The 25,300-nt window shown below is 48.4% G+C and overlaps 1 protein-coding gene across 1 annotated transcript; it reads left to right on the top strand.

Moving 5' to 3' along the window:
- Nucleotides 1-6,561: 6,561 nt before the first annotated feature.
- On the top strand, nucleotides 6,562-25,108 carry LOC134560529 (cryptochrome DASH-like). Its single transcript, XM_063416628.1, is given in 15 exon segments — nucleotides 6,562-6,705; nucleotides 6,802-6,974; nucleotides 8,036-8,129; nucleotides 8,407-8,537; nucleotides 9,470-9,618; nucleotides 10,562-10,650; nucleotides 12,652-12,725; nucleotides 14,339-14,428; nucleotides 16,425-16,504; nucleotides 17,757-17,772; nucleotides 17,774-17,811; nucleotides 18,823-18,980; nucleotides 21,744-21,863; nucleotides 22,837-23,013; nucleotides 24,174-25,108. Coding segments are annotated over 15 exon segments (1,551 nt in total). The 5' UTR covers nucleotides 6,562-6,639; the 3' UTR covers nucleotides 24,270-25,108.
- Nucleotides 25,109-25,300: the final 192 nt, after the last annotated feature.

Genomic DNA, 25,300 nt, shown 5'->3' with positions numbered 1-25,300 from the left:
CCTAAATTTCAGATCAGCCAGCAATGGTGGAATGCCCTTTTGCCCAGCTTGGTGTGCTTTGTGTAAGGTTATTTATTTAATCCATCTGAAACTACATGAGAAAGGAGAGAAATATTCCGGCGGCGAGATAAGATGATTATCTTCCTGGCAAACAATAGGAACGTGGTCAAAATTAAAAATAATTTGATTGCAAATAGGAAACCTAGTAAAGCAGCAGGACTAGAGGAAACATGACTAATTTTTTTTTTAGCTTGTCTGAACTCACAGAGCAGAGGTTTGCGAGAGCCATAACTTTGAAATATAGATCTGTAGAAAGCCCATGGGGGGAGGATGGCAACAGTCCAAGTGCAATAGTACAATAGAGGCAAGTTCATGCAGCTGGTAGATCCAACCTAAATGGCTAAATAGCAACAGACTAAAGCTATTTTAGGTGTAGTTTGGTGGGGACAGTAAATATGAACTGGGGAGGAGTGGAGAAAGTGAAGGCTTTTTTTTCCAAGTCTTTTTTTATTTGTTTGTTCCCATTCCTTTGCCATTCTTCTTGGCCAAACCATGATGCCACTGTCACCTCCAGGATCAGCACTAAGCTCTCCATGCTGAGCCTGCAGGGCAGTGTTTCACATCCCTGGTCAATGTTGGTTCTTCCCATCTCCAGCAAAGAGCTTCACTTTCTGCAGGACAAGGAGAAGATGTCTGCAAGACCCTGATCCTTTTGGGGTTTGTGTCCAAGAGAAAAATCCTGTAGATGTGACCTTAAAATGGCATTTCCTTCTAATAATGATCACCCTGCAAAAGTGTTTATGTGATTCCCAGAAATATTGTCTACTGAACCACCCTCTAAACAAAACTAAATATGAACCCTCTGTCCAGTGGGGGTGGGAAGAAGAAAAAGGTGTGTAGGACAGCTGCTCCTCAGCACCCATGGCAGGACTCTTTCTCTGTCCCTGACAGTGCCCATGTCTGCTGTAGACATCCCACTGAGCTGCAGTTCTCGTCCTTGTGTCACAGCCTGTGTGTCTGAAATTGCTTGGTGACTATTGATTTTTAACCCAGTGGACAGGAACATCTGGATGTTTTTAAATACCTAAGATGATTTGACTGTAACCCTCTCTATATATTATTTTCTAGAATTTTCTTTGCTTTTAATAGCACTATTAGAGCTGGGTGTCTGATATGAAGGCAGTCACCACTCAAACTGCCCTGTGCAAGAGGGGAGTGATGTTACATCCATTTTTCAGCAGAAGAAATTCTGCTGCAGGCAGAGGGTTGAAATGATCCCTTCCAAGAACACAGGGAGAAGCATGGAGCAGAACACAACACAGACAGCATGTTCCCAGGTCTAGTTGTGACCACAAAACCACAGCTGCTTTTTTTTTTTTCTCTTTTTCACTTTAAAAGCCTCTTGAACAGAGATTTTTCTCCTTTTTTGTCAGCTGAGGGTTGAAGTAAATCCTTGGTTAGCTCTGTTGAATTCCATCAGCCAAGGATGTGAGTACACTCCACTGATATTAAGCTCTTTCAGTTGCAGTGGTGCATGTTTGATCCTTTGCCTGGGTAGGTATTTTTTCCTAGTATTTTGAGGGTATAATAAAAGCCAGGTGAGAGTGTGTTGCAAACCTGTGTGCCAGCCATAAGCAGCAGCTGACACTGGAGACTAAACGGTATTTAAGCCACTTGGCAAAGCTTACACAGGTCCAGTGATTGTAGGTGGATGAGAGCTTGCAGAGGGTCATTAGGTTCCTGATGGAGGAAACACCGCTGAAAGGCAGAAGAGGAAATGACAGATTTAATGAATAGTGGTCACAAGCTGAACTACAAAGAGTAATTAGTCTCTATGTTTTCCTACAAGGACGATCAGAGCAAAACCAAGGCCAGACAGTCCCTGCACTGTCCCTAATGGCAAGACCCCTCCAAACCAGAATGACAAATGGCATCAGGGAAAAGCCTCTGACCTTGGAAAGAGTGGCTGCATTTCTGCAGGCACAGAACTGAACCCTTGGAGTGGGGCTGTGTCCTCCTGCTTCCACCAGGGAAGAGAGTGCCAAGCCTTTTGCAGTCAAAACATCAAAGCATTGTCTCTAGAAGGAAACTGGCATTAAAAGCAGGTTGACACTGTTACTAATGGTTCCAAAAGCTGAAAGATAGATCCAGATGTGCATGAAAAGAGAGAGGTGTTTGGTGGATTTATCATGCTGCTCAAACTGTGCTTGTCATAGTCAAAGAGCCATTAGAGCACACGCTTGGATGCAACAGGAGTGGTAACACAATCTCTGCTCTGTCCCTGAGCAGAGCTGCACTCTGTGTTGATCCTAGAGTTTTGATGCTTTTATGAAAACAGCTAATGATGACATGAATCAAGATTCTGTGAAGGGCTCGGAGGGAGAATCAGTAAAACATCAAATAATGATGTCAAACTTTTCATGCACGACAAGCTAAATGCAGAAGCATCGTTCTCGCAGAGACTCAAAAGGAGCAACAGTTGGGATTTGCTTCCAAAAATGACAAAGGAAAATTTTCAGGCCAATTTGTGCTTTTGACAGGTGAAACACCATCTGAATTAAGATGGTGGGTACACATCGTGAATGAAATTGGGCACAGGTGCTTGTGAACCTGGGAGGGGAGGGGAGGAGAGGAGAGGAGAGGAGAGGAAAAGAGAGGAAATGAGAAATGTCACAAAACTGGCTGTATTTCTAAGATGTTTCTGTATTTGTTCAGCAAATGCCATAAAAGCTGACTTTATTGCAGGGGTGATGGAGTACAAAACTCTGACTCCGTAATCCAGGATAGGAATGACTGGCAGTTCTGACTGTCACACTCAACACCAGGAATAAACAAGAGACCATAAATGGCTTTAATGAGTGAAAAAGGACACCCAGAGGAGCCAGGGAAAAGGACTGCTGTATGGTTATTGACTTGGAAGTTGGGGTCTGTCCATGGCCTGGCATCCTGGGGGGTTTTCCCTGAGAAACAAAGAGCTCACATATTGCTGTTCCCATTGACAGCCAATTCTTTTATTACCAGTCCCCTGTGTAACTTTATTGAAGCTCACAGACTTCCTCCCAAGTCCCATGAATTGCCTAACTTCAGGACTCCAGGAAAGGAGCTGGTTCTTGGAGGATGCTTAGAAGAACAAAACTGACAGTGGACAGCTTGTTCCTTCCATATTGGCATAGAGATTGCTGGTATGGCAAGCAGGCAATCCTCCCCTGCTTCCCAAAGGGAGAATGGAAAGCTGGAACACCATCCTGGAGTAAAGAGACAGGTGTCAGTGGGGAAAAAAAGAAAGCCTTTGTTCTCATTGACTGTGTTCATCTGAATGGAAAATCCAGGCAAGGAGACTGGCAGGCCTGCAGTTCACAATGCCAGGTCTCCTAATTTTAGAACAAAGTACTCCTGCCCACGCTGCCTTTCCTAAACACCCCTGTTACACTTATTTTCAGAGGATGATTTCATAAGGTCTCACAGAAACAGGGACTAGGCAGATGTACTTGCAGGATGTGAAGAGAAGAAACTGTGTAAGTAAAAAAACCTTTCCTTTTTCTCAGGGTAGAATCCAGAGTTGATGTGATCAGCACTGTTTTAGACAGCACTGGCTCGAGTGTGCAACAGGATTTGTACTCTCCTACAAGAGTGCAAAAGAAATAAAACCAGTTTCCAGCCTTGTGACAGAAAGGGTATGGTATCGGGTATAAATCTGAGTTCTGGGCCTGAGCAAACTGCCCATCCCTTATGGATATCTGTTTTTCCTGCCCACTCTTGCTGCCTGGATCACCACATCCAACAGCCATGTGAGTGCAGAGCCCATTGTGCTGCTCTTGCTGCCAGTGTTGGATACCTCACACCTTTTCTATCAACACAAATCGAAAGCTGCCACAGACTCGCTGCTGAGCCCACTTTTCTTTCCTCACTCTCACACCAGGGTTTTGACTCTTCTTGTGGTGTTACGTTGCAGAGGTGTGTGTTTGGAGGAGACCAGCCTTGCATGCTGATGGGAACGCCCCCTTTGCAGGGAGCAGGGCACCCCTTGTGCACAGCTCTCAGGGTTATTGATTCCCTGAGATTCTCCTTGGGGTAATAAGGGTTCCCCCAAGGTTGCTGTTCCCTGGGAGTTTCCTCGGGGTTGATGTTCCCAGAGGTAATAAGGTTTTCAGTCTTCTCTTCGCTCTGGGTGTTTCACACCGAAGCCAGAGACGACAAGTTGAGTCCAGCAGTTCGTGTTATCAAGGCTGTTTATTCTTAATTATCTCTCAGTTCTTGTCCAGCTTTGCAAGGCGTCCCCAGCAGAGCAGGACATGCGGGGGACTGGGCGGATCAGAGAGCCCCGTACCTTATGTACAGTACCCCTGACCCAACCACTGTCTGAGACGTATTTTTTATTTACAAAATTTTACCAATACCTACTACCTATGCTAACATGTCAGTTCTACTCTAAGCCAATCTCTAAAACCCAACTCAGCACAAGATGGGGGACGAGAGCAAGAACAAGGAGCACAGGGGCCACTCCCCAATTCCTCCATCTTGTCTCTTCAGCCCCATCTACTAAGAATCCTAATTTCTATATTTATATTCTATAATAAACCAGCTACTACTTATTTAAAATTCTTAGGGTTTGTGATTCTTCCTGCATGTGAGTGTTCACTCCCATGGACAGGAATCAGAGTCAGTGTCCTCCTGGGATCTGTGTGGGTCTAACTGACCCCCCTGTACAGATCCCAGACCCCCCTGTCCAGTCTCCAAACCCTCCAGGGAGGCCAGAGGGATATCCTGGACTCCAACACACAGCCTTTGGACAGAGCAGGGCACCCTTTGTGCACAGCCTTTGGACAGAGCAGGGCACCCCTGTGCACAGCCATTGGACGGAGCAGGGCACCCCTGTGCACAGCCATTGGACGGAGCAGGGCACCCCTGTGCACAGCCTTTGGACAGAGCAGGGCACCCCTGTGCACAGCCATTGGACGGAGCAGGGCACCCCTGTGCACAGCCATTGGACGGAGCAGGGCACCCCTGTGCACAGCCTTTGGACGGGGCTCCCGGCGTTGCAGCGCACGTGGGCGGCTGTCCCGCAGCTCTGAGTAAGCTGCAAGAGGATGTCAGCACTGCCAGACTTGGCCCAGCTTCATGTCAGCCAAGACACTGTGGGGGAAGCCTGGCTGCAAACAAAAGCAAAGCCAATTGCACTGTTTGTCCTCATCTGAATGAAGGCAAAGGCAAACAGGGAAGATTTGTAAACTGGTTTTTTTTTTTTTCATTATTTCTAATATGATAAAGAGACATGTTGTCTTCTAAGCATTGCAAGCGGACAGCAGTGTTTTCCTTGGGCATGAGCCAAGGTTTTGGCTCCTCTTTTCTTTTACCAAACATGAGCCCTCTGGGATGAGTCACTGGTTCTCAATGGGCTGCAGCTGCTGAGCCAGGAAAAGGAGCCCTTGGTGCACAGAGCAGGGATCAGGAGATGATGTGTCATGTGGGTTACACAGGGAACCACATCGCTTCCCACAGCCAGCCCAGGCCTGGAGGACATGGACACGAAGCCAGGAGTCCTCAGGACCCACTGGGGTTTGGGCACCACGTTTAATCTCTGGTCAGCTGCTCAGAGTCCGTGTGGCTTCACCAAAAACTCCACTTTAGCAATTCAGGAACTTGAATGAGCTGTAGCAATGCATTGCTGTAAACCTGGATCCTGAATCATCACCAGCTCCTTGCTTCAACGTGTTAACCCCTTCTCCATTCCCTCCCATCCCAGGGCAATCCGTGGAGTTACACAAGGGCTGGAGGACACATCAACCAAGCATTTCACAGAACCATAGAATCGCTGAAGTTGGGCAAGACTTCCAGTCCAACCATTAACCCAGCTCTGCCACATCCACCACTAAGCTGTGTCCCTAAGGATGGTGACTCCGCTGCTTCCTTGGGCAGGCAGTTCCTGTGCTTGGTTTCCTCCTTTGCGAGTAGCTAAATGAAAAAAAAAGGATCCTGAGTGACAATTCAGTGAGTAAGGGATGTGTGACCACCGGTACCCAATGGCAGCTGATGGGAGCCATAGGACGAGGCAAAGCCTTTTCACTTCAGCCACTTCTGCCAGCGCTGAGAACCGAGTACATTAATTATTACTAATCCACAGCTCGCCTTTTGTCGGCCAGCAGGTGACAAGCTCTCTGCACGGCTGGTTCCTGTGCTAGTGGCCATCCCATCGCAGCCTCGGCATTCAAGGATAATGAACGCTGTCGGAGCAGGGCGAGGCTCGGTGTCACCTCTGCAGAGGGTGGCTGTCACCGCGGCTGAGCCTCAGCACCGCGCGGAGCGGGGCGCTCCCCTGGCGCTGATGTGGGAAAGATAAAGAGATAAAAAAGATAAAGAGAAAAAACAAATCAACAAACAAACAGCAACCAAAAAAAGCGCAATAAGACCGGGCGGGGCAGGGCTCTGGTGAGACTCAGGGGGACCCCACACCGATGGAAGCCACCTCGCTGCGGCCACGCTGCCCTGAGGGATGCGGGGCGGACCCGCCCGTCCCACGGGATGCGCCGGGGCGGACTCGGGGATCCGGAGGCAGCACGGCTCCTCCCCGGCGGGGCGGGATGAGGGGCCGGGCACGGGGGACAGAGCCGGGCCGGGTGGCAGAGGCCAAGCCGCGGGGCCATGTCGGCGACAGCGGGCACGGCCATCTGCCTGCTGCGCTGCGACCTGCGCGCCCACGATAACCAGGTAGGGGGGGTGTGCGGGAGCAGCCCTGGTGCCAGGCGGGATGGGCAGGGATTCCCCTGCATCCCGCAGCGCTCAGGGCCCGCTCCCCGCCTCCAGGTGCTCCAGTGGGCTCAGCACAACGCGGAGTTCGTGGTTCCCCTGTACTGCTTCGACCCGCGGCACTACCGCGGCACCCACTGCTACGGCTGGCCCAAGACGGGCCCCCACAGGCTCCGCTTTTTGCTGGAAAGTGTCAAGGACCTGAGGGAAACGCTCCAGAAAAAAGGAAGGTAGTGGAGAAAGCGCCGTGCAAATAGCACGATTGTGTTTTTCTGCTCTTTTTCAACACGTACCTGTGCTGGGACTCGGATCGTGTGGGTGCTCTGGGCTCTGATGGTGCCTGATTTCAGAGAGTCTCGGCCCTTGTGTTAGCTGCACTAGGGTCCCGTGTGTAGCCCCTGCTGTGGTCACCTGCAGAGGGGACAAAGCCCTCCAGGCTCTGTGCCACTCGGGGTTTGCTTGCTCAGGTACCTCGGATGAGGGTCAGCCCTGAGTGCTTTGCCCCAGAGTGCTGACAGTGGGAAACAGGAAAGCAGAATTTTGAGATGTGGGCAGCTACATTAGCCACTGTGGCCTGAGCCTTCCTTGTCCTTGGGACTTGGCTTGACATAGACCAGTGTGGATCCTGGCTTCTGAGACTGGAGAGTGACATTTCCTTGTGCCCTGTCCCACTAAGCCCAGTCTCTAGACTCAGATATCCTTGTTTATGATGCCCTTAGAACCACAAGTAGGGTAGACCAGGGCCTGAAGAATCCATTACCAGATAATATCTGGCTTTGCAGAGCTAAAGATCATGGAATCATAGATTAGTTTGGGTTGGAAGGGAACTTTAGAGGCCATCTAGTCCAACCCCCTGCAGTGAGCAAGGGACATCTTCAACCAGATCAGGCTCAGAGCCCTGTTCAGTCTGACCTTGAATATTTCCATGGATGGGACAACCTCTCTGAGAAACTTGGACAAGGTGAATCAGCCAGCCCTTGAATCCCTCTGGTGTGTGAGGATGAACAGATTCACTTTTAGGTAACAGCTTGGCTTTCTGCCCAGTCATCCTTTCCAAGGCATCCAGAGTGGCAGAAATGTGTTTGACACTAACTAAGCCCCAGAGGCTTAAAAACTCTGTTCAGGGACTCCTAAAAAATGCAGGCTGGTCAAATCCTGTCTGTCTGCCTCCACACACTGCCTGTGCTCCATGGAAAACTAGGACACGAGTGCCTGCCTGGGCTGATGGCCTCTTGTACACATAAATAACAACAACATCAAACCTATTTCAGGCCAGTATTTTGTATTTTAGTACCCTGGTTGTGAGGAAGGGGAAGCCGGAAGATGTGGTCCACGATCTGATTACTCAGCTGGGCTCTGTCACTGCTGTGGTTTTCCATGAAGAGGTAAGGGAAATACTCGAGTGACACAGATAGAAGATAAAATTATGCAGTGAAGGTTTCTTCCATGACCCAGTGGTGATGCAGATCCTGTGTGTTCAGAGCCTTTCTTGGCTGTGGTGTTGTTAACCTTGGGGGCACTGGGGACTTCCTGGGATGGGGACTTCCTGAGTGGGAGTCCTCGATGGGGCAAAGTGATGAAGGTAATGTGGAGGGCAAGACCAGGGAGCAGCATGTGGGAGCTGCATTTCTGCAGCCCTGGCCTTGTTGTTTTGTTCTCTAGGCCACGCAGGAGGAGCTGGATGTGGAGAAGGGGCTGTGCCAGGTGTGTAGGCAGCACGGGGTGAAGATTCAGACGTTTTGGGGCTCCACGCTGTACCATCGGGATGATCTTCCCTTCAGGCCTATTGACAGGTGGGCTGCTCTGGGCAATTCCCCCTCTCACTCAGGAGGGCTCCCAGTCCTCTGGTGCCACAGAGAAATCCATCTGTTTGTGCTTTTATGGGACAGTGCTGTCATGTCAGGCACACAAAGGGGAACAGCACATTCAGCCCTCTGCACTGGTATATTTATGCTTCTGTATGTATAAAGCCAAGGAGTGTGTTTGACCGTTCATTAAGGGACTGGAAAAGACCTCTAAAACCATTAAATCAAACCATTAACTAAGCCAAGCCCATCAATAAACCGTGTCCTTCAATGCATCTGCACATCTTTTAAATCCTCCAGGACAGTGACTCCGCCACTTCCCTGGACAGCTTGTTCCAGCCTGACCACCCTTTCTGTGAAGAAACCTTTCCTAATATCCAATCTAAACTTCACCTGAAGCAACTTCATAGAACCATTAAATGGTTTGGAAGGGACCTAAGAGATGATTTACTTCCAAATCCCCCCCTTGGTGTGTGTACTCTTCACTGCTCCCTCAGCAGTCACTCAAAGTACAGTTGGTGGAGTTGAGTGATTCATGGTATTCTGCAGAAAATGTATTTAATAAGGCAGAAAAGTCAGACCATGACAATGCCTGTTTTTCTCCTTTGACTGAAAAGGCACCAGGAGGATGTAGATCTTTACACTGAGATCAGCTGTGTTAATCAGAAGTTAGGTGAAGCTAACCAAGGCACACCTTAAATTAAAAAGGCACAATTTGCATCAGAAGCAGAAACTGGGCAAGGACTGAGCTGCTGGTGGCTCTTATCCCCCGGGGCATCTGCCCCTATTGTGCCTGGCAGTGTTCAAACAGGCATCACAAAGCCGGCAGGACAGCCTGGAATGCTAATCCTGCTGCTGAGGAGGGGGTGTGGGGTGTGTGGAGGGCAGGGGCTGGGATGTGACTGCTCCTGTCCCTGCAGGTTACCTGATGTCTACACCCACTTCCGAAAAGCGCTGGAATCCGGGGCCAGGGTGCGGCCAACCCTGAGGATGGCAGATCAGCTAAAACCCCTGGCTCCAGGGCTGGAGGAAGGGAGCATCCCCAGCATGGAGGATTTCGGACAGAAAGGTGAGAAAACTTAATTTGGAAGTTGCTCTAATGAAATCCTGCTTAGATTCTGCTCTTAAAAATATCCTACATAGATCTCTTGAAAAATGTGGTTTACAAAGTAAATTGTTTCCTGCTGCTCCAGATTCCCAGATGTTCAGCCAGGGTGAAGTAGGTACCTGCAGTGGCTGCACTGAGCTCTAATTGTTAATACAAACCAAACATCTTCCAGTGCATATTATATTCTGTCACAGAAAAAATGTCCTTTTGTAAAAATGCAGAGGCAACTAGTGCTTGGGAGATACATGAAATATACTCCCCAAGGATGATTGGATTGTCATGGCCCTTTCAGTCTGGGAGGTGCTGTAGAGGCATCTGTCTTCAGTTGCAAGGTTAGGCAGATATTTGTCTTCAAATTAAAAGAGAGTAGAATAAGATGAGATGTGGAGAAGAAATTCTTCCCTGTGAGGGTGGTAGGCCCTAGCACAGACTGCCCAGAGAAGCTGTGGATGTGCCATCCCTGGAAGTGTTCAAGGCCAGGCTGGATGGGGTTTGGAACAACCTGGGATAGTGGAAGGTGTCCCTGCCATGGCAGGTGTTGGAGTGAGATGATCTAAGGTCCCTTCCAGCCCAAACCATTCTGTGATTCTATGATACATCTCTTACTGAGACCCAAAACACAGAGAGAGTTGTTGCTCTTCAAACTGTAACTAAGCCTCAGTTCACTCACACTGAAAATGAAATGAAATTCCCCGTGTGGAGGAGCTGCCCTGCAGCTGGGTAGGAAACATCCTCTTAGTGATTTTTAATATGTTTGATATGACCCTTATTTTAAAGGAAGACCACAAATCCTTTATGCCCCCACAGCAGACATGCCCACTGCTGAGCATCCCTAGATTTTAAGCTCCCTGCCCTGCAGATGCATTCCCAGGAGGTAACAAGGTGTTGGTGTTTTCTGTGGCAGATCCTGAGACTGATCCACGAACAGCCTTCCCCTGCAGTGGAGGAGAGACCCAGGCTTTAATGAGGCTGCAATATTATTTTTGGGACACGGTAACTCTTACATTTCCTTGCCTACATCCTCCCCCTTGTACACATGGCTGTGCAAGTGGGCGAGGCTGCAATTTCACTTCCTAATAATATTTCCTTAGCTCCCCTATAAAACTTTACAAAGGAGGGAATTAGCATTATTTCAGTTCTTCAGAGAGACAAACTACACCAAAAAGAATTCATCTGGGACTGGGGATTGTAAGCCAAATGCTTAGGAACTTAGTTTACTGGCCATCTCTCTAAAGTATTTTTTTCCATTAACTTCTGGGACTGGGGACAAAATTTTTTAGCTGCTTTACCTTGATTTGCCTCTTCTATGCTCATGTCCCACATCATCAGCAATTAGTTCCTCTGTTTTGGAGGAGTGAAAAGTGGCCTGAAAGGCTGGATTGCAACTGGGGTGAGGAACAACCGACCCAAGTTCTGCCTGCAGTTATAAATAGTTGGAGGTTTCTGTAGTCTGGTTTAAAATCTTGCAGCCAATAGTGACAGCTACTATTTGTTTCCTTGCTTTGGTGGAGTGAGGCTCCTGCTGACTGTTTTGTCAGACAGTTTTTGAACTTCTTTCTGGTCTAGTTTGAGGAACTGTGTTGAATTTGCCTTGTGTGAATCCAAAGGTACGTGTGCTGATTTCCAACAGCATCAGACCCCAAGCAGCTTCCTGGATAAAGGAGGGAGCACCTCTGCAGCTGAGATGGGTTAAAAGTGTGGTGTTCCCAGTGCCTCACTGGAACAGCCCCCAGGGTTTTCAGCTGTGTTTCCCAAGTTCCTGCATTCCTTTGCTTTTGGGGAGCACTGTCCTGGTTTAACCCCATGAGGCAGCTCAGCCTTACAGCAGCTGCTCCCTCCATTCCTGCCAGTGAGATGGAGGAGGGATTCAGAGGGATTAAAGTGAGAAAAGTCACCTGTTGAGTTAAAGACCATTTAATAGGGAAAGCAAAAGCTGTGTGCACAGGCGAAGCAAGGTGAGGATTCATTTAATACTTCCCACCAGTGGGCAGGTGGGTTCAGTTCAGCAATCCCCAGGAAAGCAGGGCTCCATCACAGTTAGTTAGGAAGAGAAATGGCATGACTCCAAACATCCTGACTTCCAGCTTTATATGCTGAGCATGACATCATTTGAGTCAGCTGGGGTCGGCTGTCCCAGCTGTGTCCTCTTCCAAATCCTTGTGCACCCCCAACCTACTCAGGGTGGGGTGGTGAGAGAAGCAGAAAAGGCCTTGAGGCTGTGTGAGCTCTGCTCAGCAGCAAGGAAAACATTGGTGTGCTCTCTGCACTGTTTTGAGCACAAATCCAAAACAACCCCAGAGCAGCTACGATGAAGAAAATTAACTCCATCCCAACCAAAATGAGTAAAAGTGTGCATAGCTTCTGCTCCTGGTCCAGTAGAGCTGGAAAACCTGTTCCTTCTTTTTTGGTAATGCAAATATTGACTTCCCCAGTGAGCTACAACAGCCCTCTGGCAATTGTAACCTGTGCAGTTAAGGGGACCAAGGGGAGATTGTTCTTCCCTGTGTGCTCTGCATTGCCCATGGAGTGCTCAGGACATGAAAGATCTGCATCCTGCTGTAAATGTGTGGGGCACAGAAACAAAAACAGTCAGGGTTCCTGCAGCTGAGTGTTGGGTGCTGTCACACTGGTTCCATAACCCCCAAACAAGCAGCCACAGGGCTGCCAGTTGCCCTGGTGCTTCTCAGTGGGTTTTTGATCCAGAATCAGATGGGAATGGGCAGGGAGTAGCCCAGTCACAGTGCTTGTAGAAAGAAACGTGCATGGGCTGAAGCAGGCAGCACAGCTTGTGACAAACACCCCAGAGCTGTAAGGAAAACTGCTGGCCTGATTCCTGCCTGTGTGCTGGAGGCAGGAGTTGGGCAGCTCTGCAATCCTTGCAGGCAGCCGTGAGAGGGAGCCCAGCCCTGCCAGATCACTCTGGCTCCAGAAGGAAAGAACATTGAGCAGCTTGCTTGCAAAGTCTTGAAACCCTTTGTTCTTTTGCTCTCACAGAACCTGGTTGCTTCTTACAAGGAGACGCGGAATGGGCTGGTGGGAATGGATTACTCAACCAAATTCGCACCATGGTAAAGGTTTTTGTTGAGACTGCAAAATCCTTTTCTGCTTCCACCCCAAACTGATGTTACCTGTCTGCTGAGTGCTGCTGGGCATGGGTAGGGATCTAGGTGTGGTTCCTTTGGCCCTTTTTGTTGTGGTAGAGCAGCTCTGAGGCTGCAATTCCCTGGAAGTGCTGCAGTGAGGCAGAACTGTGCTGGGAGCACCAGTGTGGACAGGCAGCAGGAGGGATTCACCATTTGCCTTTGGCTTTGTGTGGGAAGGGAAAGGCAGGGAGGCAGCACAGCTTCAGTGTGTTGGTAGGGCTGTAGCAGAGCTCAGCCCTGGTTTCCTGAATACTCTGGGGCAAGTCACCCCACCTCACTGCCATTCTCTTTCTGTGGGGTGAAGAGATACTTCTGATTATTCTTGCTGGAAAGGATCTTTTGTTCAGGTAAATATCATGATTTTGAATTAGGGGCTTTAGACCCTGGTGCTGGAAGAGGCAGAGTTAATTCCAGACTGGAACTGCAGCAGCAGAACCCAGTTTGGCCAAAGCTGAGAGCATCTGAATTCTCCCAACAGAATTGCAATGAGAATCAAATTTCTGAGGCTGTTACAGGTCAGGATTTCTTGTTTCCAAGGAGCTTTGTGCTTTGATGGTTGCAGTGGATGGCTCCATCTGGTGGCACTTCAGGGTCCCAGGACTGCTGGCTCTGTGCAAATTTGCTATTTGTGGCCTCCACTTGACTTTTTCCAAGCTGGCCATTTGCTCAGAGCAAACAGTTCTGATCTGCCTGCCCCAAAATGTTCCTCTGTCATGTAATCAAAATCAGAGCAGTTCAGGTTGCAGCCAGTCATTCCCATCTCATACTGGACATTAGAGCTGGTCAGCAATTAAGGAAAAACTCTTCAAAGCCTTTTCCTGTTTTCACAATTCATTAGAACATCCAGTGTTTCCACAAGCTGTAATGGAAATAGCAGTAAAGTGCATTTCTAGGAAAAGCAAGGTAAAAGTTGTTCATTATCACCCTCTATGATGGGGTTGGAGGCTGCAAGTTCTTTCCTGTCTTGCAGCAGCACTGATTTGGAACAAATGGAAGGAGCCCAGTGGGGTGAAATGCCAGAGCAGGGTTTGATTCCCTAGTTTTCCTGGCAGGGCTCAGATTTTCAGCAGCCTCTTGCCTTCTGTGGTTGCTCAAATGAGCCACTGAGGTTCTGCAGGAAAAGAAGCCCTGGGCATAGGATAAGGAGGTTTGTGGTAAAAAGACGGGTAGGACATGTGATGCTGAGGTTGACATTTGAGATTCTTTTCTGGGTTTGTCATTGGGTTTGTTAAATCATTTAGGCAAAACTTGTCAAACTTGAGTAAAATGATTTATCTCCATAGCTTGGAGACTCCTGTAACAGTCATAGCCCCGAAAGGGGAGGATTTTGATTCTTGGAAGAGAGTTCTCTCTCTTGAAGAGTTGCAGAGAAGTTACAACTTGACTAAAGCCATTTAGGAAGTCAGGGTCAGAACTGCAAACCAAACAAAAGTTTTAGACAACAACTCCAGACACAAACCTGCCCCTCTGCTCCCCCTGAGCTGACATCAAGCTGTCAGTCCTACGTGGCACTCAGGACATCATTCCTCTGCTTTCAGGCTGGCTCTGGGCTGCATCTCACCTCGATACATCTATGAGCAGATCCAGAAGTATGAGAGAGAGAGAACAGCAAATCAGAGCACATACTGGTATGTCTTTGCACCATCAGCATGGCTTATTTTCTCTGAAAAGGAGCCTGGCATTTCATGCACAGGAGAGTGATTTGTTAACTCTCTTCATAATTAATGTTTGTTTTTCCTGTGCCTGCTGGCTGGTTCCTCTGGGTTGCACTGTAGTTCTCTTTCAGTACAGATTTATTACTCAGTCTTTGACACCCAGGGGCTTTAGGCACTTTGTAAGTAAAGATTATGAATGCCAGTTGTCATTATTATTGCTGGGAAACCGTGGTTCATGATTTTTGAGAACAATCTCAGCAAATCAGCACCATCCATCTCCGTGTTGTTGTTATGGGCTAAATGAGAAGGAAGAATAATTTACAAATAAAAGCCAAAGGGTTTCTCAGACCGAGGATATGAGCCCAAAAGTCTCAGTGACTGTGTGACCCGTGCAAATCTCGTGGTGTTTGAAGGTCCCATGGCCACAAGTGCAGCAAGTGACCCCATGTTTGCGGAGCTGCCTGGCTGTGACCAGAGCAGAGGGGAAGAGGGCACTGGGAGCTGGGTTTAATGCATCCCACCTTGTCACCCATGCTCTTCTTCACCTCTCAGTTTATCCATGCCTGGGCTGACCTTGAACCTGTTCAGATCTGCCCAGACCCTGTGAATCAGGGGGAGAGGTTCATGTTAGAGCCTGGCTTAACACTAGGCCTGGGTGGGAAAAATCCCAAACAACAGCGTCTGTGCAAACTCTAGAACTAAATATTCATTTTGGTTTGTTACATTTGCAACATGTCAAACACTACAGTGGTTGGGGAAGGACAGGCAGAACACAGCCAACCATTCTAGCCAAAATGCTCAGTTTCATTAAAATTCAAATGACAGATAAAATACCAGCACCCATGAAGTGTATGTTTGGGGTTTTTTGGGTTTTTTTTTTACTTCAAAGACAATTAAAAGAGGAAAGATTTCAAGAAATGAACATACTCCTGTTTTCCATCCAACAGTCAGCCAGCCTGCTGGCAGCTGGCATGCCATGGTGATTTTAGCATTTTAAAGTGTTCAGTAATTATAAAAATGAAACTGTCAAGCTCCCAAAAAGTCAGTTCTACAGTGAATTACAGGTTATGGTGGCTGCACGAGAGACTCATTGAACCTCAGTGTTAAGACACTACTTTTTAGAATTTGGACAGTGTCCTATTCAGGCTGACATTAGGAGGAATTTCTTCATTGAAGGGGTGATTAGGCATGGGAATGGGTTTGCCAGGGAGGTGGTGGAGTCACTGTCCCTGAAAGTATTTAAGGGAAGACTGAACTCAGTGCCATGGTCTGGTTGACACAGTAGTGTTTGGTCATAGATGGGCCTGGATGATCTCAGAGGTCTTTTCCAACCTAACTGATTCCCTAATTCTGTGATTGTATTCCTTAACCAGATTATCCAGAAGGTTCTTGTCAGCCTAAAAATCAGCTGAGCAGAGTGCTTCCCATTGGCATAGAGTTGAAGCAGGTCTCTGGGGCTGATCATCATTTTATAAGAAGCTCTTTATATAAAAGTTTTTTATATAAAACTATCCTTTATTCTGCGGGCCTAGCACCTGATCTAATGGGCTGGAGCACTCTAAACCAGCTTTGAAAGGTGTCTCAGAGTCCCTTGCAAGGGTTATTGCTTAAATCAGTGCAAAGCTCTCAGGAATGTTCTCATTCCTGTGGAAGTGTGAAGCTGAATCAGGCCCTCGCCCTGCTCTGTGGAGAATTACATCCCAGTAGGGACGGAGGAGGAGCATGTTTCCTGAAACTCTGCTCCTGCATGTGAGCTAAGGAAGGCTTCCCAGGTGATTCATGCAGAGTTTGCTTTCCCTGTAAGCCTGGTAAGGCTTGAGGAGAGAACTGGAGTCACGGGGAAGGTCCCTGAAATTGCTCGTTGTGAAAAAACCTCACGGTGTCAATGATGGGTTGTATGGAAGCAAAATCCCCCTTCAGCCATCCCGTCTGACCCACAGTGAAATACTGAGGTGGCTCTGTGTTTCAGGGTCCTGTTTGAGCTGCTGTGGAGGGATTACTTTCGCTTTGTGGCCCTGAAGTATGGCAGAAGGATCTTCTCATTGAGAGGTGTGTATGGATAACCACGTTTAGGGGGCAGTGCTACTCCTTACAACAGGGAAAGGAAGGGAAGAGGCTGTTGGCTTTAAATTGTACAAATGTTCTTCTCATGGTGCTTGTGTCACCACCCTGAGGTGCTGCTGGGAACTCTCTGTTAGCACAGAAGTGTCTCAGCACCACGGTGCTGGACACTGATCTCCCAATCTGACTGGATATGGGAGTATTATTGACACGTTTGTGGGAAAGAGCAGCACAAGGAGAGGGAAGATGCTGTTCCCAGAGACATTCCAGCTTCCAGCAGAATCCAGGCTTAAGGCTTGCCCAAGTTCTCCAGAAGACCTGGGACAGAGCAGGAACTGTCCCAGCAGGCTGAATCCCAACAAATTGGATATTGCACTACATATCAGGAATCAGAATGAGACTCAGCTCCAGCCCCAGTGACAGGAGTGTGCATGTGAAATGGGGGCCTGAACACTCAGGGCAACAACAAATACCCAGTCCGTGTGTCAGGAGACCCTGCAGACAGTGCCTGTGCTGGGTGAGCTGCCCTGCAGGGGATGCAGCATTGCCTTAGAGGCTCCAGAGCAGCCTGCCGGGCATCCAGCTGTGGCTGCAGAGGGATGTGCCTCTCTCAGGGCCTGTGTCACATCTGCCAGGCCTGTGTGGCTGTTCTGATGGCATTGGATGCCAGTGGTGCCCTCATCTTGAATGTTTGAGCTAGAGCTGAGTTGTCCCTGCTGCCTCTGCTCCACTGCACAAAAGGCTGTAATTGCCACTGGATCCTGCAAATGTGAAATCATCCCCCTCATCTGTTCCTGTCCCATTTGCAGGGGCAAAGTGTTACCTGGGGCTTCTGCCATGTAATTCTGGGTGTAGTACCTGCTGCAGAAAGAGATTTCACATAAACATTGTCCTGGAGTAAAGCTGAAAAAAGAAAATACCAGCGTGGACCAGAGCACATCTCTGTCCACTTGTGAGGTCTGAGTCATATTTAATTAAAAAAGGGGAAAAAAAGCAAACATCAGCAAAACAAATAAACAACATCCATTAAGGCTTGAGCACTCTCTGTGTGCAAAAGACACCCCTTTGCAACACTTGAGGGGAGGAATGGATCATCTGTAAACCTGTGCAGAAGGTTTGTTTGTAATGGCACTGAGAGGCACCCTCATGCCTCCTGTCAACCAAGCGTCCCTGGCTGTGCTGTGGTGTAACTGGCTGTGTCAGTATTTCTTCATCAGCAGGTCATTCTTTTCCTCCACAGGGCTTCAAAGTAAAGAGATGGAAAAAGGACCTGCAGCTCTTTGACTGCTGGAAAGGTCAGCAGCAGCCGCGGGTTTGGCTGGGTGTGTTCTGCTCCCCACGTGTCTGCTGGGCTCACAGTGCCCTAACACCGCCTCAGGTCTCTGCAGGGGCGCTGCCAGCACGGTCAGGGCTGGCATTTAAACTGGCATCCCCAGGGTGGGAATGTGTGTGGCTTCCCTTCCCAGACTGAGCTCCATGCAGGAGCAGCCCACAGGGCTGCCCTGCTCTGTCAGGTGCACTGCAGGTGGATTTTCCTGCCCAGGAGGGAGTGTTTGTGACCTCTTGTGTTTAGTCACACAGAGGCTGACCAGCCCTGCTTATCAATCTTAGATTGTTATGCCTGCTGTGTTTGGTTCTGTTTGCTTTTGGTTACAAGGTTGCAACAGATTTGGATTAAATCACATCTCTTGTAGTCCCACAGCCTTTTCTTTAGCTGTTATAACTTTGTTGTTGTAACATGAATAGCAAGCTTATTTCAAAACTTGGAGGGACTAACAGATTAAAGTATTAGAATCAGTGCAATACACACCTCTGGGTCTTTTTTCGTGTTAATGCCACGTGTACCCATTTGCACACAGCATAAAATAAATCATCCAGGCACAGTAAATCTTTCCCTTAACAACAGACAAACTCTACTTTGCAGGTACTAACCCTGTCCAGTACATCCCCCTGTTAGTCACCTGTCAAGAATCTTTCTGTTCTTGGCCCATCTCACTATTGTCTGCATATTTATTTTACTCTGCAAAATTCCCTTCAACCCACCTGATTGTTTTTCCAGTCTGAGATTTTTCTGTAATTTTTTTCCTTCTTCTTGCCAAAACTCTTCCCCAGCTTAATTTTCAATATGATATCCAATTTAATTTCCAGTGGATCTTAGTGGCTGCCTTCCAGCTAGCCACATTGAAATCTCTCCCTGCTGCTGAGCACTGGCACTGTCTTGGAAATGGCTGTGAATACATGACCACAGGCTGGTTGGAGTGCCCAAAAGCATCCTGATATCCCAGTGCTGTGTTTTATCTCTGCAGAGGGCAGAACTGGGGTTCCCTTTGTGGATGCCAACATGAGGGAGCTGCGTGCCACGGGCTTCATGTCGAACAGAGGGCGGCAGAACGTCGCCAGCTTCCTCACCAAGGACCTGGGGCTGGACTGGAGGATGGGGGCAGAGTGGTTTGAATACCTGCTGGTAAGACTGGGCCCTTTGTGTACCTGGAGCTGAATGAAGGCAGGAGGACAGCCCTGGTTTATAAGAAAGGGTACAGGTGACGATCAATAATTTTCAGGCTGACACAAGACCATGTAGGTACTTTTTTCAGGGTGTGAATGTCCCAAAGCTCACATAAGTAAAAGGAATTTTGCCCCAGTGGAGGTGCCATCAACAAAGATGAAGCTAGGAAGTTTGCAGCAAGTGTTGATCCTCTGTGTAGGGTTTTGGCCAGAGATCTGTCGCACATGAGAAAACTTTCAAACTTGAATTATGCTAACAACGCTCTGATTTGCTCACCCCAGCGGCTGGGGAGGAGGGCAGCCCAGAAACAGAACATAAAAACAAGTGTGTGCTGGCACAGTGTCTATGCATTGATGGCTGTGGACTGGGAAGCCATCTAGTCAAGCACAGGCAAGTAGGGACAATAGCTGGATCAGCTTCCACGGAGCTCCACCCTGGCTGGAGGCATTCTTCTTCATTCTGGGCTGTTACAGCCCTCCCTGCCAATGGAGCACCAATTCCTCTCTCATATATCCTTCAGCAGCTGTGTGAGCTCAGTTAAATAGCTGGGTCACTCTTCTGACCTCAGTCCCCATGGATTCTCATGGTACTAACTGAAAAAGGCCAAATATTCTCATCAGCCTCACATTAAAGGTCTTATCTGTGGAATACAGGAGGCTACTGGCAATCAGAAGACTTTCCAGACTCAGAGTGCTGGATGGGCAGAGAAAGCCCAGTTGCCTTGCCGATATCTGCAATTAAAAGAGGCTTTTTTTGTGGATGTAATTTTTTTTAACTTCTTTGGAGCTGGGCTCTGATGTGGCTTTGGCTGCAGGAGGAAAATCTGGGTGCTCTCCCATGCCAATGCTGTGAGCAGCAGTGGCCTTGGGCAACAACAGGGTGCAGGACTCAGGATCCTCCAGAAATGAGTTTTGGGAGCTCCATGAAGTGAGGCTTTCCCAGATGAGAGCCTTCCACAAGTGTGTCCTATTGCACAAGTGAGGAAGACCTGGAAGGTCTCACACTAGAAAGATGCTGCCTGTATTATCTACATTTCTTTTTTGACATGAATCCCAGCCTTACTGGAAGCAGAATTCAGCACGCTGCACTGGCCCTTTCACCTTGGGAAGCCCCAGGTGCCCCAGCTGTGTTTCTGTAACCTGGTGGCATCCCCAGAGCAGCACACAGGAGACATCAGCTTGGTGGGGAGGACATGGCTATAGAAGGGTAGAGGCCAGTACAGAACTGAAACTGGTCTCACTTGCCTCGAAAAAAAGGAAAGCAATGCCTATTTCATCTCCAGTACTGCCAGCAAAGGCTCCCTGAGTGTTTGTGTGTGCCATCCATATCAGACAGGCAGGGAAACTGAGGCACAAGCTCTCTGCAACCCACTGGAGCCAGGGGAAAGGCCAGAGAGCACTGGTGTCCTGAACTGAGAATATTTCAGCTCTGACTGCATTGATTTCATTCACAGGGTCAGGCCCCAAGGAAAGGCAGAGAAACAAACAGGAGAGAATGCCAGGAAGGGGCAAGGCTGAGGGGGAAATGAGGCTGCCTCCTCCAGGCCCCCTTGGATTTGCCCTCACCTCCCACACACGCTTTCCTGCATGTTGGTCACACAATCAGGCCTCCAGTGGCACCTTTCCTCCCTCCTTATCTCACCAGCTGGAGGAAGTGAGCGGGGAAGGGGAAGCCTGGTGCCCAGGGAGCAGAGCTGGCTGCTCACCCTGACCCCAGCACTCACTGGCTCTGCAGAGAAAGGGCAGCTCGACAGAGCACACTCCCTGAGCCCTCTGCCATCCTGGAGCATTGAGATCCTCACACCAAGGACTGGCTGAGATCCTGGAAACATCTCTTTGTGGACTGGTTGCTGCTGTGGCTGCAGTCAAGGGAGAAGAGCACTGAAGCAGCTCTTTCTGCCACAGCTGCTGCTTTTGCAGCACAGACACCCCTAGGAATGCTCAGAGATGCCAAACCCTCCTTGCTATCACTTCCACTCTGCTCCTGAGCAGGGTTTGAATTGTCCTACAACCATAAAACTTCTGATGTTGGATTTAAGCTACCCTGCCCAGCTGGAGTGCACTCTGATGGGGTCACATTCTGCTCTCATTTCTGCTTGTTCCAAAAGCCCTGCTCCATGTTATATAAGCATCCTTGAGAGCTTTTTATTTGTTTAGAGAAGGAATAACTTGACAATGGGAAAAACTGCAGTGTTTGTGTCATTTGCATGTTCATGTAAACTGTATGGTTTGTCTGCACAGTCTGAGTTAGACTTCTCTCCAAACTGCCTAGTAGGATCTGCAGAGATGATTTTGCCACTGTGTAGTGTCTGGCTAACTGGTCAGAAAGAATTTCCTCTCATATTTGAATACTTTATTTTGGAATGTGAGCATTGAAATGTTAGGGCTACTTGTGAAGTCTGCCAGATGATGGCAGAGAAGGATTTGCCTTTAAAAAGAAAGAAACTGAGAAAGAGACTTTGGTCTTTTATCTGTTTCACTGACCTAAGTATTGTGAATTGGAGGAGCCTGGGAAGCTGTTCCCAGCTGTAAAAAGCAGCCTTGCAGGTCCTTTTCTGAGCCAGATGCCTGTACTAACATAGGGGAGCTCTGACCACCCCAGTCTGGCTGGAGTGAATCCCAGGAAAATTCAAAGAATTTTCCCCTGAGCTAAGGGATGGACGAGAAGATTGACCAAGGGCCAGCCCAGCTCTTCTGACTGTTTTCTCCCTGTGTCTTCAAGGTGGATTACGATGTTTGTAGCAATTACGGCAACTGGTTGTACAGCGCTGGCATTGGCAACGACCCACGGGACAACAGGAAGTTTAACATGATCAAACAAGGCCTGGATTACGATGGGAATGTGAGTCTTGCTTGGCTGTTTCACAGGGATGAATGCAGTGAAGGACATGTGGTGTTTTCAGGGGGCAGAGGAGATCAGTGTGGGACAAAACCAGTTCTTGTGTCTCCTGGCCAACAGTGGGGCAGGTTCCCCCTTGTGTACAGGACAATGCAACTTTAACAACCTGCAGCTGTCCCCAGGGAGGCTGGAAGTCCCCACACCCTCCCTGGTCAGTGTGTTAAGTGTTTTGTCACCACTTCTTCCAAGTCACAGCCACATCCCATCAGTACCTCACACAGATGCTTCCCTGAGCACAGAGCAGCTTCTTGGAGAACTCAGGAGTTACCTCAGAGACAGAACCATTCCTTGAGAGGTGCTGAAGAGTAGATTGAACCTGTGACATCTCTGCCTATCCTCTCTTAAATGATGGGAGCAGATAAATTGCCCTTTCCATGTGCTTAGCCAGTATTCACATATTGGATTACCTGTTTCCACACTATTCCTTAGCTGCACATCAGGCTGTGCTGTTGCCTTTTGGCACTGTAGCTGGCAGGATTTAACAAGAAATCAGAAATTAGTCCTAGTAGAGGACACAGCAGTAGAGTTAAACAGGAGAGATTCAGGAGCACAAGAGTGTGCAGCTGAGCTAGTCATCCAATTCTCCTTCAGTCAAGGGACAATTCTTGGGGGTGACTTCATTTCAAGATGTCCTAAACAGGACAGGTGAACAGTGCTGAAAATGCACCTCTGCCTCCCCTCTCTGCCTGCAGTATGAGCATGGGAGAAGAGCTCCAGCATCCGGGTCTCTCTTCAGGCACTAACTCTGGGTGGAGGATTTAGCAAGAGGGGCTAAGGCTTGTCAGAGGTAACTGAGGCTGTACAACACCAGCTTCTCTGCCTGGAGATCTGATTCCTCTCTTTCCCATTGAGAAAGAGCCTCGCTGGGGAGCACAGATTGTCACTGAATGGATCCTGTCACTGGTTCTCTCTGCAGGGGGATTATGTCCGGCTGTGGGTGCCAGAACTGCAGGGCATCAAGGGAGCAGACATCCACACCCCCTGGGCACTGAGCAGTGCTGCTCTCTCCCAGGCAGGAGTAACTCTAGGTGAGACCTACCCTCAGCCAGTGGTGACAGCCCCAGAGTGGAGCCGACACATCCACCAGAGGCCTGTGAGTACTGGGAAGGCTGGGATGGGGCGGGAGGGCTCCAGGGGCTGCTCTGCGTCTGAGTTCTGCTCTTCTTTCTCAGGTGTAAAGGGAAAAGAAGTTGTTTTAGTGCAAGCTCACATTACAGCACAGCAGGGACTGTGCAGCCAGGAGGATTTAGCTCTCTGTCCTACCCACTGTGGTGAAGGATGTAAATTTGTGCTGCTTCTCTGTCACTTGTGTAGTCAGCAGGGCTTAGCCACAGCGTGTCCTGAGCATCCTTCCATGCCCTGGCAGCCCTGCCAGAGGGGTGGGTTTCTCCAAGGCCTCCTGATACAGGTAGACAAAAGAGAAACAGCCCAGTGTCCTTTTTGTTCAGGAGGTGGAAGTAAAAACAACCAACTTCCTGCTTGAGTGTGTCCAAACTGGAGTCAGCAAGACCTGTAAATATGAGCACTGCTCCTTGCACTTTGCTTTTTGGGTGCATCTCCCCTTTGGAATGGTGGCAGAATGAGAGGCTAATCCTGCAGCATGTCAAGGCTTTTATCTGCTGCCTGGGATGCTGTTCTTGGAGGAGATGGGTATGGAAGGAAATGGATGTAACCAAGAGTTGTGTATTGTAAGAATGTTCAGCATCTTGCCTTTCCCCCATGCATCTTCCCTCCCTCCTCCTGAGTGAGGATACTTTATGGAGGCTCAAATTTAGGCATGGTACCAAGTCAGTGAAGAATGAAGCATGCCCCCATTTCAGGTTTTAATCCCAAGGTGCAGTACCAAATTTTTAGGCCAGATTCCTTTGCCATGAAGGGAAGGTTTTGTGGAAGCAAAGCCTTCTGCTTCATCCATGCTGTTGGATTAGTAACCTGGATTAGTAACCTCCTGGGATGAAAGAAAGGACTCTGCAGGAGCACCTTAGTGAGATACTTTGAGAAAGTGATGAAACTTGAAGCCAAAAAGCTTCTCCATCAGGCAAAAATTCAATTTTGAGCAACTTTTCCAGCTCACCTTACCAGAAATCCTAGTTTCCTAAATCCCAGCCTAGAGCAGTGGTTTTCTGCCTTTTTGGGTGAACTTGGGAGGCAGAAGTTCCATGTGCACGTTCTCCTGGATGTCAGCACTGTTTTGTGACCAAATCCACTCTGCAGCATCAGTAAATATCTCGCTGTTCTTGTCATTTGCCACAGGGAGGAAGTCCCTATCCCAGGGGCAGGAGGGCACCAGCGCAGCACAAGGACAGAGGGATAGATTTTTACTTCTCTCGCAAGAAAGATGCCTGCTGAAGGCTGAAGGAGTGCTCAGCAGGAGGTTTTACTGCTGAGGGTGCCTGGAGAATGGATAATCACCTCCAACAAGCCCAAGATACAGGTTTGGCATGGTAAAATAACACAGGATCTGCCTGTCTGGTGTTCCCAGGAACACTCCTGGATGTGGGTGTTTGGAGGTTGTGTATTAGCACCTCTCCTTACAGTCTGGAGCCAGTGGTTTATGTGGCAGGTGTTCAGTCAGAACTGAAACTTCTTATGCTCATTTTTCATGTTTTAAAGTTTTAAACCCACCAATCACTGTGCAATTAAAAGTTTTGCTACTGGAATATTTTATCTTCCTCATTTCCACACAGCTCCATAGATAGAGACTGCAGAGGATGTTCTTTTACTCTGTCTCCTGCAGTACTTTGGGGAAGCACTGTGTTCCTCCTGAAAACTTCCTTGCAGTACACTATTGGTTTTGGTACAAAAAAAGCTTCCTGGAAGCTGAAAAATGTTCAGTTCATAGCCAAAAATTGTGTTTTGTACTCGGCATCAAAAACAGTTTGAAATGGATCCCTAGCCATTTTTAGGATTTTATTTTTATGCAGAGTGTGGTACTTGCAGGAAGAGTTTGGGAATTTGGAGATGGCCATATTTGTACTGTCATGGAGCCTTGTCATCTGAGGGGAGCCTAGATCTGAACACTTTGACCACCAAAGATAGGATGTAGTTCTGGATTTATTGCTACTAGAGATCCACTGGGCCTGTTCTGTAAAGAATAACTGTAATATTGTGAAATCTCTGAACACTGCGTTGATGGGTTCAGGTCTGGGTGAGAAATAAACAGACATTGAACACAAGAGCAAGTTGTCATGCTAATAGCAGAAAAACCGAGAGATTTTGAATATAAGCCCTGTCAGAGCCACATTAAGAATTCTGCTACTTGTTGTATTAGGAGCCTGGGCAGGAATGTGGCCATCAGGGGGTGATTTGGAGGGGAATAGAGTGAAACAGCTTCAGTGACAGCTCTGTTCTCCCTGGCGTAAGTATCTCCTGACACACAG

Source organism: Prinia subflava, chromosome 1 (assembly GCF_021018805.1).
Source record: "Prinia subflava isolate CZ2003 ecotype Zambia chromosome 1, Cam_Psub_1.2, whole genome shotgun sequence".
NCBI classification, from domain to species: domain Eukaryota; kingdom Metazoa; phylum Chordata; class Aves; order Passeriformes; family Cisticolidae; genus Prinia; species Prinia subflava.
Note: the sequence above shows the minus strand (reverse complement) of the source record. Positions and strands in the feature narration are given on the sequence as shown.